The 20,933-nt window shown below is 53.2% G+C and overlaps 1 protein-coding gene across 1 annotated transcript; it reads right to left on the bottom strand.

Moving 5' to 3' along the window:
- Positions 1–437: 437 nt before the first annotated feature.
- GTPBP4 (GTP binding protein 4) lies at positions 438–20,713 on the bottom strand. The gene is given in 18 exon segments (XM_047741096.1): positions 438–1,076; positions 1,833–1,976; positions 3,837–3,902; positions 4,967–5,041; positions 5,043–5,165; positions 6,145–6,245; positions 6,640–6,691; positions 6,963–7,040; positions 9,103–9,213; positions 9,939–10,028; positions 12,118–12,183; positions 12,265–12,456; positions 13,198–13,290; positions 14,861–14,961; positions 16,429–16,565; positions 16,646–16,749; positions 19,482–19,652; positions 20,570–20,713. Coding segments are annotated over 18 exon segments (1,905 nt in total). The 5' UTR covers positions 20,618–20,713; the 3' UTR covers positions 438–923.
- Between the last annotated feature and the right edge of the window lie 220 nt (positions 20,714–20,933).

Genomic DNA, 20,933 nt, shown 5'->3' with positions numbered 1-20,933 from the left:
ACGACACATGACGGAAGGCTGAAGACGGCCGCACGGCGAGCACGGGGGAAGCGCCACACTGTAACTGCGGGGGCGCTGGCGGCCCCGTGGGCTCAGCTGGAAGGTCGGGAAGCGCGGCCCCAGAGCCCCGGCTCGTGCACGGCGGCTCCAGCGGTCACCCGCGCGGCCCAACGACCTCCGTTCGGGAGCCCTGCGAACAGGCGCCAGCAGGTGCTTCTGCGGAAGCGGGGGTGGACTGTGCTTCGCTGGACCCATGCCGGCCTCCTCACGCGAGCAGCAGAGGTCACACTTGGCTGCCGCACTGCCCTACATCTCACCCTACGAAGGAGTACTTTCTGTTTTGAAAACAAATGAGTTACTTGTTTTCCTTTTCATTTCGCCAAACTAGAGTGATTTATAACTAAACAACAACAGAAAACTAAATCAACCGAAACCACTTTCTTTCAGAGGTTTGTTCTGGATAGGCTAGATGCAGACAGGTAGCAAGGGTACACACATCGCAGAGAAAAGTCTAGAAAATCATCTAGCACAGGCGCTGGCTCTTAGTAGGCAGGCTGGCAGCATTCTGCCTGTGTCCCCAAGCAGAGGTGTTCTCTTCTCAAAAAAGACCAGATGCACATGAACCAAAGTTCCCTCTTGCAGAAAGGAGGAAGATTTTTCTCCATCAAAACACACATTCACGTCAATCAATCTTCCCAGTTCTGCAGACCTGAAGCGATCAAAACTCCCTAAACACAGAACTCACCGCGCCCTTAGAAGACCGGCGCTGGGGCAGCACCAACATCCGGCAGCCGCGCACCCCGCAGACAGCAAAGCAGCCAGAGCTCCGGGTGTCCTTGCTCTCTGCAGTCTACAGGCTGGGACCCCACAAGACCAGGCCGGGTGCCCCCCGCCCTGCCGGAATGCTGCCGCGGCAGAGGCCGCTACCGCCTGTCCTTCTTCCCAGCTTTCCGCTTTCCGGAGAGCAAGTGCTTGGGTTTCATATCGAACACATGTCGGTCTGCTTCCCCCTTCTTCCCCAGGCGGTTCATCTTCTTCTGCGCACTCTTCATCATAGTCTTGGCTTTCTTCACCATCTGCAAAGCATAAGAACACACAACACACGTTAACTCCCAAGCGTCTACGCACCTGTCACGACCGGCCAGCAGTCTGTCTTCATGGCCCAGATCTCTTCTGCAAGGAGAAGCGCTGACGAGTTTGTCGCTACACTTTGCCCTGGGACCCAGGGGCTGCAGACCTCGACCCTGTGCATGCGAGGACGGGAAGAACATTCTGTCCAGACAAGTCCACGCCCAGCAGGAACCAAAGATTGGGCCCATCGGCTACAGTTCCCTCTTAGACAAACAAGCCCGTGAAACCACACCGCTCCCATCTGACAAGCGGCAACTGGTCTTATGAAAATCCAGGTATCTAGGAGATGGAAATCTCCAGGCTTCCATCAAGTAAACAGTTTGCCACTTTATATACAGACTTTCTCCTGTACCCGAACTTTCGAAATGCCAAAACTAACCATTTCTGTGTTTATTTAATAAGAAAAGCTTCAGTGAAAGAGACTGTACATATCCAATGTCGTTCCCAAAAGACTGAGCACAGCCAGCCCCTGGAGGGGCTCTGGCCGCCGGTTCTGAGCACAGAGTCCTAGGACACCATGCTTCCACCACCCATGGGAGGACAGCTCTAGGGTAAGGGTCCAGAATGCTGAGCTGGCCTCTCGGGGGGCACCAGTCCCCACCTGTGGTCCCTGACCTCGGAACAACAGCTGCAGGGTGTGCCTGAGTCCATGAATCACCAACAGAGGTCCCTGTTTTCTATCGCACATCACAGGGACTAACCTTCACGTCCCGAAGGCCAGAGACATCCCGTGGAGGCCGAGAGCAGCTGCGGCTGTGGGCTACGGACGGGGGTGGAACAGAGTCCTCCCGCTTCCTCTTCCTAGTAACGCTCCGGGACCTCCTGGCCTGGACTGCGTAATGGGCCTGGAAAGCACAAACAGCAAATTCAGGGCTGCGGTCACACACGTGAAATTACACTGACAAGGGGACAGGACACTCGAGAGTTCTGAAAGACATGACTGAACAAGCTACAGCTCTTGGGACATCGTGTTAGTCACCGGCCGAATGTTCCTTCCCACTCGACCACTGCTTTATGTTACGGATGGGAGTTTAACTCCATCAGAAAGTATCTACTAGAAGCTGGCCATTCCACAACGTTCTCCCACACCCCAGATCGTGAGACTGATGCCCCAACTTCTATTTCAGACGTAGTGTCCTCTCCTCTCCAGCTCGGCGGTTACCACAGGAGACAGCGCCCAGAAAGCTCCGAGCTGAGGTTCAGCAGACACAGCGACTGTTCTCTGCTCGACAGGCGCACAGGCCGTCAGCCGGCACGGTCAACCGGCACGCGCACTCGCCAATAGAACGCTCCGTGTGGACACGGCCCTCGCACACCGATTAAAAGCCGAATTAGTCTAACCCTTCGGAAAAGAGCTTTAACACATTATCTTTTGATTGTTATTCTAATTCAGGAACCTGTTTTAATAAAATAATCCGGAATACAAAAAAGTTACTTTATACAAAAACACATATGCTCCAGAGGTGCCTGGGGGGCTCAGACAGTTAAGCGTCCGACGCTTGCTTTCAGGTCAAGTCATGACCTCGGGGCCCTGGGATCGAGCTCAGTGTTGCGCTCCGTGCACAGCAGTGAGCATGCTCCCGATTCTTCTCCCTCTGCCCCCAGCCTGATCTGCTCATACAGACTCGCTGTAAAATAAATGAAATCTTAAAAAAATATATATGCTCCAGCACCATTCATCAAGGAAAAAAATCAGAATTCCAATGGTTATGTGACACACATTTTAATTGCTGGGCCCCAGGAAGAGTTCTGAACTATTTACAGCCTAAACTCCTCTCATGAGGACGGACGCAGCAAACCCTCATATATCTATCTGGTCACTATGCTGAAGCCACGACGTGAAGACCCGAGTCACCAATATCAAAATTCAAGTTAAAAATTAAAAAAACAAGTTTACATTTTGTTCTCTGACAGTCTATTCTAACTTGTATTTTTCCCAGACACAGATTACTTCTACTGTATTTTACGTTACTTACACGTCACCGTGTATTCTGAGTTGACACCCAATGAATTTTTAAACAACAACCCACCCCAGAAGCTTAGGCTGAACTAACACTTTCTACTCGAAAATTATCCAAAAAATGCTATACCACAGGCATGATGTATAGAATACGGTTATAAATACATTTTAAAGGGAAAAAGAGGAAGTTCAAGCTCTCCCCATAAAAAGCTGAATAAAAAGGTGTAAACTGCATGTCCACTAGATCATTTCTGTGTGCTACAAACACAAGTGATTTTTTTCTTTTGTGGTTTTGGTAGTTTTCGTATTTTTCGTTAACTTGGAATGGAAGACGATGTAGGCACAAATACGATAAAAAGCTGACAAAAAGAACAAAAAGAACAAACAAAATAAAACAAAACCAAACCCACAAAGTGCATGCACTGGGGCCGGCCCACAGGCAGGGTCACATGAAGCGTGCACGGCGTCCCTCAACTCTCGCTGCGGGAACAAGAACAGAGGCTGAAGACAGCCTCTGCACCACCCGCAGGGGCCCTGGAGCCGAGTGCCCTGAGCCGTCGGAGGGGCCCGAGACAGCGGTGGGACGAGCGTGTTCAGCTCTCAGTCAGCACCTCCATGCTGAGCCTCGACACGTGCTCCCAGTTCCCCTCTCTTCTGTAACCAGCTCTGCCAGCCCCCGGATTTCGAAGAGCTGCTGTCCTAAGGCAGAGCCGTCCGTGCCCCAGGACCATCTCCACACACTTACATTGTCTTTGTCATCCATGTCAACACCAAGACTGCGCATCTCATCCTCCAAGACTTTCCGCTGAACCTGAACATGGGGGAAAGGAATTTAAGCAAATACCTTGATGATATGTTTAAAAAAAAGACTGAAGGGAAAACGTACCTTTTACAATGACCTACAATACATTTTTTCTAGGAATTAAGTCTCGTAATCGAGCTCATGTTCGTATTTTTGGACAAGCATTAAAGCTGCTGAAACCAGCATCTCCCAAGCAGTGGCCACGGATAAGACGACATACACGTCATGTCCTTGGATTCTGCACAGCTCAGCGGGGGGGTCTCTGCGTGCAGGGTCCCTGGCGCTGAGGTCACATGATGTGCCCCAAGACACAAACTCCAGCCACAGCGTCTCCTTCCAAAGCCACCAAGCACCACAGGGGACACAGACAGATGTCCCGTCTACCAAGAACCACTCACTTGCCATCTCATGAAAACAGTATTTCAGACACGCTGTCATCCATTAAGAGATGTCTGGAACATCACTGTTTCCCTTCCACTCCTGTCATATTTTAGCTGCCCTGCACGCCATCCTGTCTACCACACCCCATGGTCTCAGGGTGCCACAGGACCTGGCCTCACCTGCCACCCCGGCGAGCACAGAGCAGGAGAGAAAAATCCTACAGAGACGGGACTGAGACCGGAAAGAATTCTCATACCATTCGAACCACCGTGCCTGAAGTGTGACCCCCCGCATCCTAACCCGTCACAGGAGCCAAGAAACGGTCCACGGACTTAAGCCGGACCGGCTCAGGCTTCTGTAGGATGAACCCTGACTCGCATGGAAAATAAGCAACAGGAACAGGGTGGCTGACGGCTTTCCTGCCACAAATCTCAAACTACCACCTCACTCTGTTCAGCTGCAAAGAAACTGCCTCCAACAGTGCAGAACCCAGAAGTCATGAGGAAAGGGGGTCGTCGGCAGAATTTGGCTGACTGGGGCTCAACCCACCTCCAACACCAGTACCCGTCGACAGTACAATGCATGTGCAATCCCACAGCCACATCTGGGATGAAATGTCACTTAGCAACGGCTGTGCAAGAAGCCGACACCCACGCGAGCTGGTCCTGGCACTCTAGAAACACAGAACTTGCCTTCTTCGCAGTCCGTGGCATCCTGGGGCCCTGTGTGTTCTTCTCCTTGGACTGCAGAATTTTCAGCTTCTTTTTTTTCCCGAATTTGCTTCGCCAACTGGCGGATCTCCCCCATCTCTTCATCCTCACTGTCAGACTCGCTGTCGTACTCGCCTGCCGCTGTCCTTAGTTCCTCTTCTTTTTCTAATTCTTCTAATTTCTTAAAAAAGAATTGTCATTAAACACAACAGTGAAAAACTCTCAAGTGTAACAATATTCCTATAGGAGCTCAGTTTCCCTCGGCCTTTCAGGGGGCGATGAGTGCCTGCACCCGGTCCCGTGCAGGGACGCCCTGGAGCTCACACCCCGCAGTGAGCCCACAAACCCCATGAGCTGTCCGGTGCCATTCCTCTCTTTGCTGACAATGACTGCAGACATCAAGGTGAAATGTGCAACCATTACCCCCCTCACTCCCCAGCACGCCCCTCCACCGCATGTGTGTACACACACACACACACACACACACACACACACGTGAACACATCCTGCTCTAAAACTAGAAACTTATCAAAGTGAGCTGATATGTGACTAGAACATCCCCTTCATCCATTCTAAGGCCGTCCCCAAACACAAACGCCACCACTGGCTACACAGTTACTAAGAAACCGGTTACGGGAACGCCTGGCTGGCTCAGCCCGTGGAGCATGCAACTCCTGATCTCGGGATCCTGAGTTCAGGCCCAGTGCTGGGGGTGGAGATTAAAGGAGCCCATGACCGGGTTCCTGGGGCTGGGAGTGTGGGCCTCAGTGTGCAAATGAAGGAGCCTGCCCTGCAGAGGACAAAGGCTTTAAGAAAGATTCTGTCTTCTGAAGAGAAAGAACCTGCGAAGAGACAGCAGCAGGAGGGAGCCACCACCAAGGAGCAGGGCTCCAGGAGGCAAGAGCGGGTCCAGCAGGAGGGCAGGGAGCTCGCAGACCATGGAGTGCACCTGCCCCACAAAAGAGGTCACGGCTCAGACCAGAGGAGCAGAGCCCTGGGGTCTCCAGGACCCTCGGCAGGAGAGGCCATTGGTGGTGGGGTGGGGAGGCTCACGGTGTAGAAGGAACACGGGCGACAAGTCCAGGCAGGCCAACAGCCATGCTGATACCTTCACGGTCACGAAAGGAGTAAAATCACACAGTTCAGCGAGTGACACGGACCTGCATGATGTCAGGATCAATATAATCCGCCACGTTGTGGCCTTCCCAGATCTCTGGTATCTTGTCATATTTCTCGGAGGAATTCATCAGATCCCAGTACTCTGAAGTAGAAAGGAAAGGACATGTTTACTACAGTTTTTAATACCTTCAGCCACGATGTGTCCACAGTGACTTCTCACACCCGTCTCGCCAGGTGGACAACAGAGCCCTTGTACCCCACCCCTAACAAACGAACACACGCCAGGGTCGGCCAGCGAGCGCCACAGGACCGCAGGCCCAGAAGGGGAGGCGAAGGCGGTGGCGGCAGACCAGCCGCAGCAGCGGCGCACGCCAGCACCTGCGCACCGGGCGAGCTCAGCGCCGCCGTCCCGAAGCCGCCAAACCGCTAAGAAGCCTCGGGCCCGTCTCTTCCCGAAGACAGAGATGAAGGCGCGGCGGCAGGACGTGCGGCACAGAAGCCTCCCGCTGCTTCCCGACCCGGACGCCGGCCCTTACTCTGGAGGTCCAAAATGTAATCGTCTCCCAGCTCCACTTCGAGGTCTCGTTCCTGCAACGGAAGGGCAGAGCACTCCCGTCAGCTCGCTGGCCTTCGCGGTGCACAACTGTGGAGTCCCCCTCACCCCCGGGAGACGACCTCTTCCCCAGCCTGCCAGCCCACACCTTTAACGCCTGTGAGGCCCAGCTCCCATGGCCCGGGGACCCCACCACTCACATCTGTGCTCATGGAGCCTGACAGCACGGGCCCAGGTGCCCTTAGTGTCACGCTCTGTGCCCGCCCCATGCACAAACGGCCTTCTGCACCCCTGCAGCAGACCTACCCGCTTCCTCCTGGGCTCCCCGATGTCCATTCTCTTCCTGCGTGCCACCACTCCCTCAGGGATGAAAGGGGGCCTCTCCTGAGGGGACATCACCAGAAAGAGTTATGGAAATACGTTGCTGAATGCAAAAGGAACATGAGAGAAAAAACGGAGGCATGCACCTCCCTGCAAAGTCAGACCAATTCCAATCCAACAGACCACTGAGCAGAACCGCAGGGCCAATTGGACAAGGAAACAGGAAGACTCCATACCTGATCCAAAGTTTATCTATTTAAAAAAGATTTTAAGGGGATGCCTGGGTGGCTCAGCAGGCTAAGCCTCTGCCTTCAGCTCAGGTCATGATCTCAGGGTCCTGGGGTCGAGTCTCGCATTGGGCTCTCCGCTCAGCAGGGAGCCTGTTTCCCCCCCTTCTCTGCCTGCCTCTCTGCAAACTTGTGATCTCTTTTTCTCTGTTAAACAAAGAAATAAAAACCTTTAAAAATAAATAAATAAATAAATAAATAAGATTTTAGGGGCGCCTGGGTGGCTCAGTGGGTTAAAGCCTCTCTCTGCCTTTGGCTCAGGTCATGATCTCAGGGTCCTGGGATGGATCCCCGTATCGGGCTCTCTGCTCAGCAGGGACCTTCTTCCCCCAACCCCCTCTGCCTGCCTCTCTGCCTACTTGTGACCTCTGTCAAATAAATAAAATCTTTTTAAAAAATTTTAAAAATAAATAAAAAAGATTTTATTTACTAATATAACAGAGAGAGAGACAGCACAACCAGGCGAGTGGCAGGCAGAGGAAGACGCAGGATCTCCACTGAGCAGGGAGCCCAATGCTGGACTTGAGCCCAGAACCCTGGGATCATGACCTGAGCCAAAGGCAGACACTTAATGACTGAGCCACACTCAGCCATCACAAATGGTAGGTCTTTCTGCGCAGTAGCCGCTAAAACACAAAAACAAAAACAAAAACACCTCAATATTAGCTAATAGCATATATTTTAAAAATTAAATATTAAATAGTAGATTAAAAATGTATAACCGGGGGCGCCTGGGTGGCTCAGTGGGTTAACCCTCTGCCTTCAGCTCAGGTCATGATCCCAGGGTCCTGGGACTGATCCCCGCTCAGCGGGGCGCCTACTTCTCTTCCCCTCTCTCTGCCTGCCTCTGTGCCCACCTGTGATCTCTCTAATAAATAAATAAAATCTTAAAAAAAAAAAGTGCAACTCGAGGCTAAAAAAGGAATCCCAACTCAAAATGCAAATGACCAAAGCACAACAACCACCTATCGAACGTGAGAGTCTGATTTCCTTTACGTGAAAATCATAAATTAAATGAGTAACAGATAAATGACCTGAAGAACGAACAGGCCAATAAGCTCATGAAAAAAGTCTGCCTGACAGGGCGCAGCACCTGACTCTCGGGTTTAGGACTGCGAGTTCAAGCCCCACGTTGGGGGTAGAGATTACGTTAAAATAGAACCTTTAAGAATAAAAAAAAGCTCGCCTCCCTAATCATCAAGGAAATCCCAGCAATGGGACCATCTTTAACGGATGAGACTGACACCAGCAAACACTCAGCGTTACAGATCCAGGCGATGCACAGCGTAGCCCAGGAAGGCATTTCTGGAGGGCACGGTCTGACCTCCTCCACTCCCTACCGTAAAATTCACTCTACGAATACATCCACAATTAAAACAAAATTATGGATAAAGACGTGCAACTGAGCCCAGCAATAGCAAGAAAACCAACAATAAAAATTTTCATAAAGACTGATTTAGAGTGCGAGCACGGGTGGGACGGACGGAGAGAGAATCTCAGACTTCCCGCTGAGTGCAGACCCCCCCCACCCCCCCCCTCCAACAGCAACACGGGGCTTGATCCCACAACCCTGAGGACTGCACCCTGGGCTGAACCCGTCTCACACGCTTCACCGACGCTGCCATCCGTGCCCAGAAAACCAACAATGTTAAGGAATGTGGCACACCTCTAGGATTTTTACAAGCATGCTTACACACCAGAGAGAACGGAAGGACGAACGAGACATTACTACCACGTCAGGGCACATGACGGCACTGTCACTCCGCGTGAGTGTGCGGTGCCTGAGAGCCCTGCGTTCGGCGGGTGTCGGCTTGCAGCTCTCGGGAGGCCGACCTCACCTTGTCGTCTCTCTTGTTCGGCACGGCCAGGTGCAGCCTGTTCAGCACCTCGTTCACTTTATTTCCTTTCATTTTGGTTTCAACTCGATGCGCCAGGAGCCTGTCACAAGCCTGAGGTGAGGAAATAGGACCAGGCTTACAAGGCATCCCGCCTTCAGGGCTGGACGTGGGGGTGCGGGACAGGAATCAGCTCCCCCCACATCCCCGGCTCATCAGCAGACCATGTTCCAAAGCTTTAGACCCCGCCATGTGCTTTTCCTCGGGAGTCAAGCAGCTGGTGCTGTCCTGGGGACCACGCCAAAGTCCACGTAAACCCCTGGGGCAGACCACACGCTCAGGAGGGAGCAGGCCACCAGCCCAGGCTGAGGCAGCATCCCGAGGCAACATTCCACGGTCCTTCCAGGCCTGCTCAGGCCACCAGCGACTCGTGCTGTGCCCCGAGCCAGGTTCACGCCCCACCCCCCAGGGACTGTGACTAGAGCACCAGAGCCAAGTCAACCACAGCGTCAGACCGGCGTAAGTGATCAGACTTGCATCTGAAACCCAAGAGGAAACGTCTCTCCCTGTGCTCCTCTTGCTCATTCGACGTCCGCCCAAGTTCTGTGACAGTACGGCTCCTGCAGCCCTCCTGCCAGGTCCGGAAGGAGCGAAGCCACCCATGGGGGACTCAGAGGGTCCCCTCAAGCCCCGCATTCAACTGGACGGGCGGGGACCAGGCTCAGTGCTGTGCACAGGCTCTCCCACAAGCCGCCTCGAGGGCTCCCTGCCCACGATGCCTGCAGACAGCGCTTCCTTCCCCCAAACGCGCTCCTCTGAGGGAAGCACGAAGCACTGACCTCCATTTTCACTTGCATGACCCCCTCCTCCGTCAGGGTACTTGTCTCAACCACGGGAAGTCCTGCAGCCTGCAAATCTGCAAATATTTTCTGGGAAGACAAAAGAAAAAACGAGAGCGCCATTATCTATTTCCACTTCCCCAGGAATAATTCTGTTCTTCACACGGGTATCATATGTGCTAGCTGGCACGTCCACAGTTCGTTTCTAAACTCATCTAAAGGACATTTCCCCAAATGCTGATCTTTCCTTATATTATTCTGTGATTAAGGAAATACCCATTACCAAGAAGATCAAACCAGACTAGGAAGTAGACCAAATGCTCCCTGGAGCATTTTTTTCTACGGTATCATCTTCTAACAAGGAACCTGGCAACATCAAGCTACAGAATTTCTTTCTTTTTTTTTTTTATAAAAACATTTTATTTATTTATTTGAAGACAGAGATCACAAGTAAGCAGAGAGGCAGACAGAGAAAGAGAAGGAAGCAGGCTCCCCGCTGAGCAGAGAGCCCGATGCGGGGCTCGATCCCAGGACACTGGGATCATGACCCGAGCCAGAGGCAGAGGCTTTAACCCACTGAGCCACCCAGGCACCCCTAAAGAATTTCTTTTAGAATGTCTTCAATGCGATTCCTAAATTAAACATTTGGTCTCTACAACCTAAGAGAATTCCTTACAAAACAGCACAGAAACCTAGCAATCGCTCAGATCTGGAATAAGGGGCTTCATTTGTGCACCTCTTCACCAGCACACCCTCGTCCAGACGTTGGTCAACCCTATGACGGGAAAACCGGTCACAAACAAGGCCACCACCCTCACTACGGGGTCTGACTTACCAGGAGACTCCCTCCTCCCCTGCAAAGAGCAGTGATCTTGGGGACACTGGGTTCTGACTAGCCTGTGGCCCAGACACCCCTCCTCTACCTGAATTCACAGTGACCGTGTTTAACGCACATAAGACCAGCAACAAGCCAGAGCAACAGGCAGGCTGCACTCTCGGCTTAACCCAACAGCACCGTTGCGATGGCATCCCCTGCCCACGTGCTTTCCCGTCTGCCTGATGACATGGCCAACAAGCCACCCAGGAATGCGGCTCTTAGTACCAGGGACTCCAGAATGGAAACCAACCCCGTCATAGCAGGCAGACCACGAAACTGGGGCCTGGGCACACCTGACCTCAAAGCCCGAGCACCTTGCCTGACACTCACCCTAACATCTGAGCCTCACAACTTTACCCTTGTCTCCACCCCCCCGTGCAAGCACCTAAAAACTGGAGCTCACTTATCAGGGACTGGGTCCTCTCCAACCAGGCCACGTGTACCTGGCCAGTAACTGACTGAACACAGTGCAGTGCCCGAGACACCAGCACGGCTGTTGAAAATACCCTCTTCCCGAGCACTCGGTGTCCCAGTAGTACAAGACAGGGGCACTGGGAAGGGACAGTACACCACCTCCTGGAGACCCTCTCCGTTGAGCTGGTCAGTGACACGTGCTCCAGGAAATGGGGCTACAGTGTGGCTATCTAGTGCACTGCTCTCCAAACTCCAGGGTGACCCACCCCAGGGACGCCTCCCAGGCTTCCACCCTGCAGGCCTGGGTGTGCCCCAGAGTCTGAGAACCTCAGTACCAGTGCAAAGCTTCTCCAGGGCTGCAGCATGAGCTGTGTGGACAGCGAGGCCTAACCACCTTACCTGCCTCCAGAAAGTACAGCGAACACTCTTGACTCACTGTTCTGGCAAGTTCACAGATGCTCCTCCTTCACTCAGTCCCCAAGCTCATTTCCCCACAGGACTGCGCAGCAGACAGGTGATACCCACAGAACCCTCCCACCTATACCCCTACTCTGCAGGTGCCACTCAGTGCACCGGGCCGCCTGAGGCCGGAAGAGGCAGGGCCTACCTCAAGGCGCTTTGTGTGCTCTCTGGCACCAAGGTAAGACCTTCCATAGGTTAAATGTACCAACCTGCTGAACACATGGGCATTTCCACGGCCTCGAAGGCAGAGCAGAGGTCAGGACAGGCCAGGTCTAGTCTGCCACCAATAACCCGCCAAGGCTGCCAGCTCAACTGTAAACTAAAAACCCGGGCTAGTATTGTTAAGATTCCTTCTGAACTTTGCTGGTCTGAAATGAGGTTTGGAATTAGTAGGTAAGAAATACTCAAAATATTAAGGTGACTTGCCTGATCGTCTTCAGAAAGCTCCACAATCCTCTTCACGTCACATTTGTTCGCCACGACTATCAGAGGCTGGAACAGGGAAGGCAGATACTGAAATTACCGTCCTCGCGGTGCACGTTATACACCGAAAGCCCTGGCTGCCACCCGTACCTTGTTGACAAACAGAGGCCGGATGTTCTGGAAGAGCTCCAGCTGCTCCTTCAGCCCGTGCCCGCACTGCTCAGACAGGTCCATCACATACAGCACGGCAGCGCGCAGGTGAGCCAGCGCCGTGATGGCCTGCATCTCAATCGTGTTCCGATCCTCCAAAGGGTGGTCCAGGATCCCCGGTGTATCTACCACCTAACAGTCAGATGTGTCATCCCAGAGCACACACACCCACAGACCTCCCGTCTAGCACACCCTGGAAGGGACGCAACCCCAAACGAGCCCCCACAGAGCCAATACATAAGATAGGTCTCCCACCGACCACAATCAAATAGGCTTTACATGTGAAGAGAAAGGGGGGATGGCTGGACCCCACAGAGATCACTAAAGAACTAGTCAAAGACCTGGAGAAAAGGACTCCTCTTTTTTTTTTTAATTTTTAACATATGCCAAACTATGCCAAACACAGGGACTGAGCTCCTGAGCCGGACGTTGAGAGCAACGTGCTCTCCTGACTGAGCCAGCCAGAGGCCCCGACCGAGCAATACAGGAGAGCAACAGGCAAACAGGCCTCTGTGTTAGGAACGGCTTCACCATTTATGGAATGAAATTCTACTGCTCCAAGCTTTTAAATGGCTAATAAGTGTCCTCTGTGTAAACAGGGTCAGAGACGACGAGGAGGCCGTTAACACAAGCGGACGTCCGCACAGGCCACCGGCTGCTTCCCTGAGCCACCCTCAGGCAGCCGGGAAGCTCACGGAGTCTTCTCCACAGCGGCGCTCCTGGTGGCCCCGAGAATCTCTCCTGCCTCCTCAGAGTCCTCCCCCCAGCGCATTGGAATTAGGGAGACACTCAGTTCCTCAGGGATCCCCGAAGTCGACCCCCGCAAACAGCCACCCGGATGCGAGCTCCATGTCTGGAGGTGAGGGCACTTACCTGCCAGCGCAGGTACTTATAATCCATGTGCCCCACAAACAGAGACTTGGTCGTAAACGCGTAGGGCTGGACATCCACATCGGCTCTTGTCACCTAAAACACAACAACCACCTTCCCCAGTCACACAAGTTCCACACCTCATTTCCCCTTGAGAAGGTCAACGTCACACCTACGGGTTACTGAGACGAAGGATTCTGGCATTAAAACAAGACCACACAAGGAGAGAGACCTGGCACAATTACACCGCGGAGGACAGAAGCCTCTGCTGACAGACGAACAGGCCCCACCCACTTCCTCCCACGACAGGGCCAGGACAGGAACGGTCCCCATCAGACAGGAGGGAGGTGGGGGGCCACCAGCCTGGCGGGTGTCCGTCAGCTTGCGCTCTGATCCACCCCGGGCCCGGGAGTGCCCCACAAACTCGCTGTGCAGACAGAAATGCCCTACCTGCACGGCTGACACAGGGCCCACCAGCCACACGTCCCTACCAAGTCTTGGAAAGTAGTGCGTGCACCTGAGGGACTCAACGGTTTATTGGTTCCACGTAAGAGACCAAGTGGCTCCCAAGCACTTGGACCGTTGGCTCGGGCACCACAGAGCCGTGGCCTGTCACGTCAGCACTGCTGGGGACTAGAGAGAAACTTGCAAATGGGCTGCGAGCAGATGTGCTCCTGGTGCACACATCCGCACCTGCTCCCGACTGGCACCCGAGCTCCTGCTGGCGTGAACTGACCTTCTGTTCTATTTACTCATGAACCAATACTACTTTCCAAAAGACGTGTCCACGTATTTTAGAAAGAGTGTGCATGCATAGGCACAAGAGGGAGAGGTGGAAGGAGAGAGGGAGACTCTCAAGCAGACCCTGCACTGAGAAGGAGCCTGATGAGGGGCTCGATCTCATGACCCTGAGATCACGACCTGAGGCGAAATCAAGAGTCAGACCTTTAACTGACTGAGTCACCGGGGTGCCCCTTAAATGCGGTTTATACAATGTTCAGGTCCCCGGAGCTCAGCTAAGTTGTCCTGAAGCACCATGTCACTCAATACTGTCCTCAAGTCCCAACAAAGACTCGCTCAAGGACACGGCAACCCGGCCACTCCCCAGGACGGGGGCCAAGTATCTTATGTGACAAGTGACCCATCACGCAAGGTGACACCCAGGAAATACCTCAGGAAGCCCAGTCCAGCAACTGCGGCCTGTCCATCCACACTGGCTGCCCCCGTGTCACGGCTCCCAGACTATGCTCCCTGCGTGTTAAAAAACCCACACTCGAATGTTGTGAATCCCGAAGAAACTTAGCAACACACACCAAAAAACACAATGTTTTCCACGACAGCAACACAAATGTGGATTCATACAGATTCAGTCCTCCCCTCCAGTCAGGGGTTGTGTACGCCGAGGGCAGCACTGACTCAAGGACTAGTTGGCCAGCCGGACTCCAACCCACAGGGAGAGGACACAGCAGGACTCGAGCCTCAGGTCCTTGGTCACTTGCGTTATCCCCAGACACAGACTAACCTTATTTATTTAAAGATTTATTTATTTTTCAGACAGAGAAACAGTGCATAAGCAGAGGGAGAAGCAGAAGGAGAGGCAGGAAGCCTGACACGGGGCTCATCCCAAGACCCCAAGATCATGACTGAGCCACAAGCAGACACTGACCTTGTTGATGAAGCTGGACTTGCCGACATTCGGGTACCCACACAGGAGCAGCGTCCTCGTATTTGGGTCAATAGTCGGCAGACGGGACAGATGCTGGCGCACTGTGGGAGACACACATTACACGCACTTAATTTCGTAAGAACCACGGAAGAAGTCAAACTTCGCGATCTGCTTCAGTCAGCTGTACTCCCGGGCCGTGGCTCATTAAGCCCGTTCCAACAGTTACAATGCGAGTTGACAGAAAACACACGAACAGAAAAGGATTCGCTGCAGACACACCACCGAACACTGAAGAGCTCCCCAAATCGGGCTGCATCCAGAATCCTACTGGACAGGTCCAAAATGGAGCCAGAAACAGGTCAACTTGCCCAGACCGCTCTTACTGGGTGAGACGGTATCTTGCTTAGAATCAGAGCGATTCTGAAGCAAGTGTGCGTGCACGGCTTCCTGCCTAGGCCCTGGGCTGTTTCCACAGAACAAGGCACAGTGAGGCCACTCCACTCCCTCGGGGTCAGACCGAACAGACCCTTGGAAGCACTGTCACGGCAGTCAAGTAGCACAACTTGTTACAAATTATCTGCAGATACCCGGGCAGGAAAACAATGACTTAAAAGCATCTGTGGCATAAAAATGTACATAAAAAGGCACCTAACTGTGTCATCACGCATACTCCGCTAATGCAGTACCGTCTTCTAACTACTACTAACTAACTTCTAACCCAGGCAGCCACTTCACGCTGACACATACCGCGAAGCTTTTCCTGACGACTTACTTATCTGAGGGCGCACACTTGCACATGCCGAGCTGCGGGCGCGCAGGGAAGAGGATCCCAAGCAGACCCCCCCACTGAGCATGGAGCCCAAACAGGGACTTAATCCCATGACCCTGAGATCACGACCTGAGCTGAAATCGAAAGCTGGACGCGTAACTACCGGAACCACCCAGGCATCCCATGATGCAATTTTTGGTAAAAATTTGTAATATCAATAGGTTAAAACTATGGGTCATTTTATTTTTTACATATTTTCTTGGTATCTCCCTGAGATTTACAGCGTATGTGCCTTACGCACGAAATATGAAAAACAAATTCTCTTAACAGTACTAGTAATTTGTAAGCGTTTTAACTCCTAGCTACTTTTTCAGGAATAACTAGCCTGCCAGAATTTCTGATAGGCGAGACGGGAAAAGTCATTCGACCCTGTTAGGTCTAAAAGAAAACAAAGCCAAATAGTCCGAACAGGAGTTCTTTTTTTTTTTTTTTTTAAAGATTTTTATTTATTTGACAGACAGATCACAAGTAGGCAGAGAGGCAGGCAGAGAGAGAGAGGAGGAGGAGGCAGGCTCCCTGCTGAGCAGAGAGCCCGATGTGAGGTCAAGATCCTGGGATCTTGACCTGAGCCGAAAGCAGAGGCTTTAACCACTGAGCCACCCAGGTGCCCCGAACAGGAGCTCTTGACGAGAACCAGCCGCAAAGCACACAGGCCCCGGCCCGCGCCCGGCCCGCGCCCGGCCCGCGCCCGCCCCGCTCCCGCCCGGCGCTCCCGCTCCCACTCCCACAGCAGGGGCACCTTGCTCCAGATATTCCAGACTCTGCTTCTGCCTCCGGACGACGGTGCACATGCGCCCCAGGGCCGCGCGCTTCAGCTGCTTGCAACGGTACAGAGAGTCTCCGTACTTCATGAGCCGCACGTAATCTTTAGCCACACTTAAATAAAAACAAATATGTGAGATGCTTTTCACTTTGGGCAATAATTTGGAAGATACTGTATTAAGAAAATACCTTACTTGTCCACTAAATTTTTGGCAATATTTATTTGTCCCAGAGCCAACTTGTAATGATCCTTGTCATAGAGAATGTTCATCAAATCAGCATAAAATGGATGGATGTCCTAGAACAGAAACACAGCGAGCGGTTTTTTGGTACAGTTTTCTCACCCTGATGTCAGGATTACTTACAGAATAATTTCCTGGGGAAGTACATCCCACCTTTCCTCTCTCCACAACCCCCCAGGATCTTCCCCTTGCCCTCTCTCCTGATGACTCTTTAGTTCTCTGAGAAAACATCTAAGCGAGCTTAGGGGTCACTGCTGCCTCTGCCTGCCCACTTGGCCTGGGCCCAAGACTGTGCCCCCTTCACCCTTATCCACAAACCCAGCCAATTCTCCATTTGTGCACCAGACTCCTCCCCCACTCCTCAAGACCTGAACCCAGGCCTGCAAACATGCTGTCATCGCCCCCCCAATCTGAAAGTCTGCAAGCCCCCTCAAGCCCACAAGCCTTCTTACTCCTTTGTTCCCCTCTTGGCAAACATCACGAAGAGAGGCTCTTTCCCTCCCTGAAACCCAGTCTGGTCAGAACTGTCTCCACCAGCCCACCCAGACAGCTCATCAGACCAGCCCCGCCCCAAACTCCCTTCATCCCTGCAGAGCTCTGCACAGCACACAGCTGGCCACTCACACTTCTTGATGCTTTCTATCCAAATGGCCTCCATCCCTGTGGCCTCGTGCTCCTACCCAACACCCAACATCAGAGTTCCTGGGAGCACTTTTCTCTCCTCACTCACATCCTGGGTGACCTCACGTGGATCTAAGTGCAGGGACATCTCCAGGCCAGACCTCACATAAAGCTCCAGACCACATGCCCTTCTGTGTGATGTCTCACCCACATTTCGATCAATGCATACAAACCATCCTCCTCCTCCTCAAACCCTCCACGTTCCCGCGTGCATGGACAGCGCCAGCACTGTCACCTGCGCTGTCATCAAACCCGCTAGTTCTTCCTCCCAAGCACTCAACTCTTCAGCTCCGCCAGCCACTTAACGCGGTGCACCAACCTTCCGGCGGTCTCCTATCCCACGGGCCACTCATCCTCTACAAGATAAGTCGAAGCTCGGCTCGTCCAAGGGTCAGCCTGGAAAGCTTAAGACGGAACACAAGCACCCGCTGGCTGGCGGACACATCCGCTCTGACCCATCTGCAGCCTTCCCCTCTCCACACCCAGCCCCAGCGCCTGGTCTTCCTGCTCCTGGAAGACATCACACTGCGTCCCTCCGGGCCTCTGCACTTGCTGCTCCTATGGCCTCAGTGCTGTTCGTGAGCGGCCGCACGGCTCACCACCTCACTGCCCTCAGGCCTTGCCACAATCCCCGGGCTCTCCTCACTCAGCTGCCACGCCGCGGATCTCCACCACGTTTACCACCTTTCCCCTCACCAGACAAGCACAGGGCCTCGGTGCCTGCTATGCTCCCGGGGTCTGAGCAGATCCCCAGACACGCAGCTGCTCTCCCCTCCTACTCCAAAATTCTTCTCAGATGGCTCACTCTAGTTCAAAAAGCGCGGGGGGCAGCTGGGTGGCTCAGTTAAGCATCTGACTCTTGGCTTCAGTGCAGCTCATGACCTCAGGGTGGTGAGACCGAGTGTCACGTCCACACTGAGTGTGGAGCCTGCTTCAGATTCTCTCTCTCCCTCTTTTCCTCCCCAACCCCTTGGGGAACAAAAAAGTAATAGAATGTTCACAAATTTAAATTTCTATTGTATAAAAAAATACCAAGAAGAAAAAAGATAAAAGTTCTTACAAAGAACTACAGAAATCGGGTACTAATTAGTTCACAGCATTTTGTTTGCTCAGATCAAGTGTTTCTGAGTATCACACCAGTTTTCAAAAACCTCACTCTTCTGTTTCCCACCAGGGAAGTTCTAGGGTACCCATCCTCGCCCCAGAAACTATTCACACGTTCAGTGGCCCGTATGGAGCACCTCAGCACACCTGAAGACGCACGGGAGTGCGCGCCTTCTGCTGGCAGAAACCTCTACTCTTACTTGAGGCACATCTGTAATTGTTCAAACGAACCATCACCACCTCAAATACAGAAGAAACTCCTGTCACATAAACCAACTTCCCCTCGGCCTTAAGCGAGCTTCACAGACTCTTTTGGGACAGTGGCAAATTTAGGCTCTCACCCTGTACTGCTGACCCCACCCTATGTCCTTTACCACCTCAAATCACCTTGCAGCTGTGTGACCCTACACAGTGACCTCGTAAGCAGCATCGGCTCCTGCTTTCCGAGCTTCGCCAATAAGCAAACTCGACTATGCTGCAGAGCGAAGGTTTCAACTGTTTTCGCTCAAGGCACAAATCCCTGCTCCCCACACAACTTCCTCTCAGCAGTCGCAAAGAGGCCAGTGCTGACCTGGCCATCCCTGGCCAACAAGGTGACAGGATCACAAACAGTGGTGGACCTCGGGCGACTGATGTGACCTGAGGCCACAGGAAAGGGAGCGTTGGAAGGAGGAAGGACAGGAAGCCCACCCAAGCCAGGGAGCTGCCAGATTCCCAGCGACAGCGCTGAGAGCTTGGGCTGCCACCTGCCAGCCTTGGGGTGACAGAGAAAGCCCGAGGACACAGCTTTGGGTCTCTTACGTGAGTGTGACGGGGGAAAGAAGAATACTAAGGAGTCAAACTCCTGTGGTCTGTTCCCAGCTGTGCCACTAACTCACAAAGTCTGACAAGCGAATCATTTGTTTCCTCCCCTATTTGTCGGAGATGCACACGAACCGGCTGTCGACACCAGTTATGGGCTGGCTCCCGTTCACATCACCATCTGCGTCCCCAAGTCACTTACATCCAATTTGGGGAAATCTGTTAGAATCTGGGAGAGTCTGTCATGGTAATTCTGCTGAGTAAATTTGACCTTCCGCATGTAAAAATGTCTAATACGATGAATCTGGTAATGTTTATGGATAACCGTTGGAGTCTTCCGTTGAGTCTTCGATAACGTCAGGTCAATAAAGTCCTGCAATTACACGAAGTAAGACACAGTACACAGAAACGCCCACCTTTTATCTGCTTATCTGAAATCCTCTCAAAAGACTAAAAGCAATGGTACCACATGTTTCTAAATACACTTTTTCTAACTGATCTTTAATCTTTTATACTCAACTTTGATCACGTTCATAGTTTCTGGCCTTTAAAAAGCCCTTAGCACATGGCCGCCAAAATAAATTCTGTGCCATCCGTTCTTGATGTTACCCTGATATCCACACACCCAGGGCCCTCCCCAACTTTAGTAACTCAGGCATAAATCAGAAAAAACATTCAAGAGAAAAAAGTCCTGCGATTTCAACTCGCAAATCTTTGACTTTCATAAAACAAGTAAAGCCAAAATCTACTGTCTGTAATTTCCCGAGATAGGAGAAGTCACCGAGACACAAACAACTCTTGGTTGAACTGCCCCGAGCAGAGACAAGCAAACGGGTGCCCACAACACCTGTCGGCGACGGGAAGGACACAGACCTCAAGCCTGGAGACCTGTACCCCTCCCGCCCCAATCCAGGGAATTCTCTGAAGCCTTAAGAGGCTCGTCCAGAAGTCAGCTACTTCGCGAAGTTTTCCCGACTGTCCTCTTCCCTCTCTGGGTAGGATGCCAAGGGCTGCGGAAGGTCTCTAATTATGGAGGGGAGGACCCCGATCTCTGGGGAAGGGACCCCAACGCGGGGGGGGACCCTAACCTCTGGGGAAGGGACCCCAACGCCGAAGCAAGCCCCCGGTGTCCGGGACAACCGCTAACCCCGGAAGGCTCTAACCTGCCGAGGACGTGGGCAGACCCGCCGGAGGAGGCGACCTCTGTCCCCGCCCGAAGTACAGGCTCGGGCTTTCCTGGCGACCCGGCAGGGGAGAGGCGAAAGCGGACAGGCCCTCGCGGTCGCCTACCTTGGCAGACGGCACCACCGTGATCTTCTTGAAGTTGTAGTGCGCCATGCCTGCAACCTACCACGAGGGAGCGCGGAGGGGGGCCCGGGACTTCCGGCGGGGGGCGGGACTTCCGCCGACGGGCGTCACTTCCGGATGCCCCCGCTGCGTCCCCAGGCTCCGCTTCCGAGTCGCACGGCGCCCCCGCCTGGCGGCAGGTCCCCGCGGGGGAAGTTGCTGGGATCCGCGGGGCAGGCGAGGGGGAGAGAGGGGCAGGTCCGGGCGGGCGGACCCGGCTCAGGGGCGCGGGGGGCTCGGGGTCCTGGGGGTCTCGGGGGCCTCGGGGAGTGTCTCAGGGGCCCGGGGACGGGGGCACCAGTTCCCG

Source organism: Lutra lutra, chromosome 8 (genome assembly GCF_902655055.1).
Source record: "Lutra lutra chromosome 8, mLutLut1.2, whole genome shotgun sequence".
In the NCBI taxonomy this organism is placed as follows: domain Eukaryota; kingdom Metazoa; phylum Chordata; class Mammalia; order Carnivora; family Mustelidae; genus Lutra; species Lutra lutra.
The sequence above is the reverse complement of the archived record's forward strand: the minus strand, read 5'-3'. Positions and strand labels throughout refer to the sequence as shown.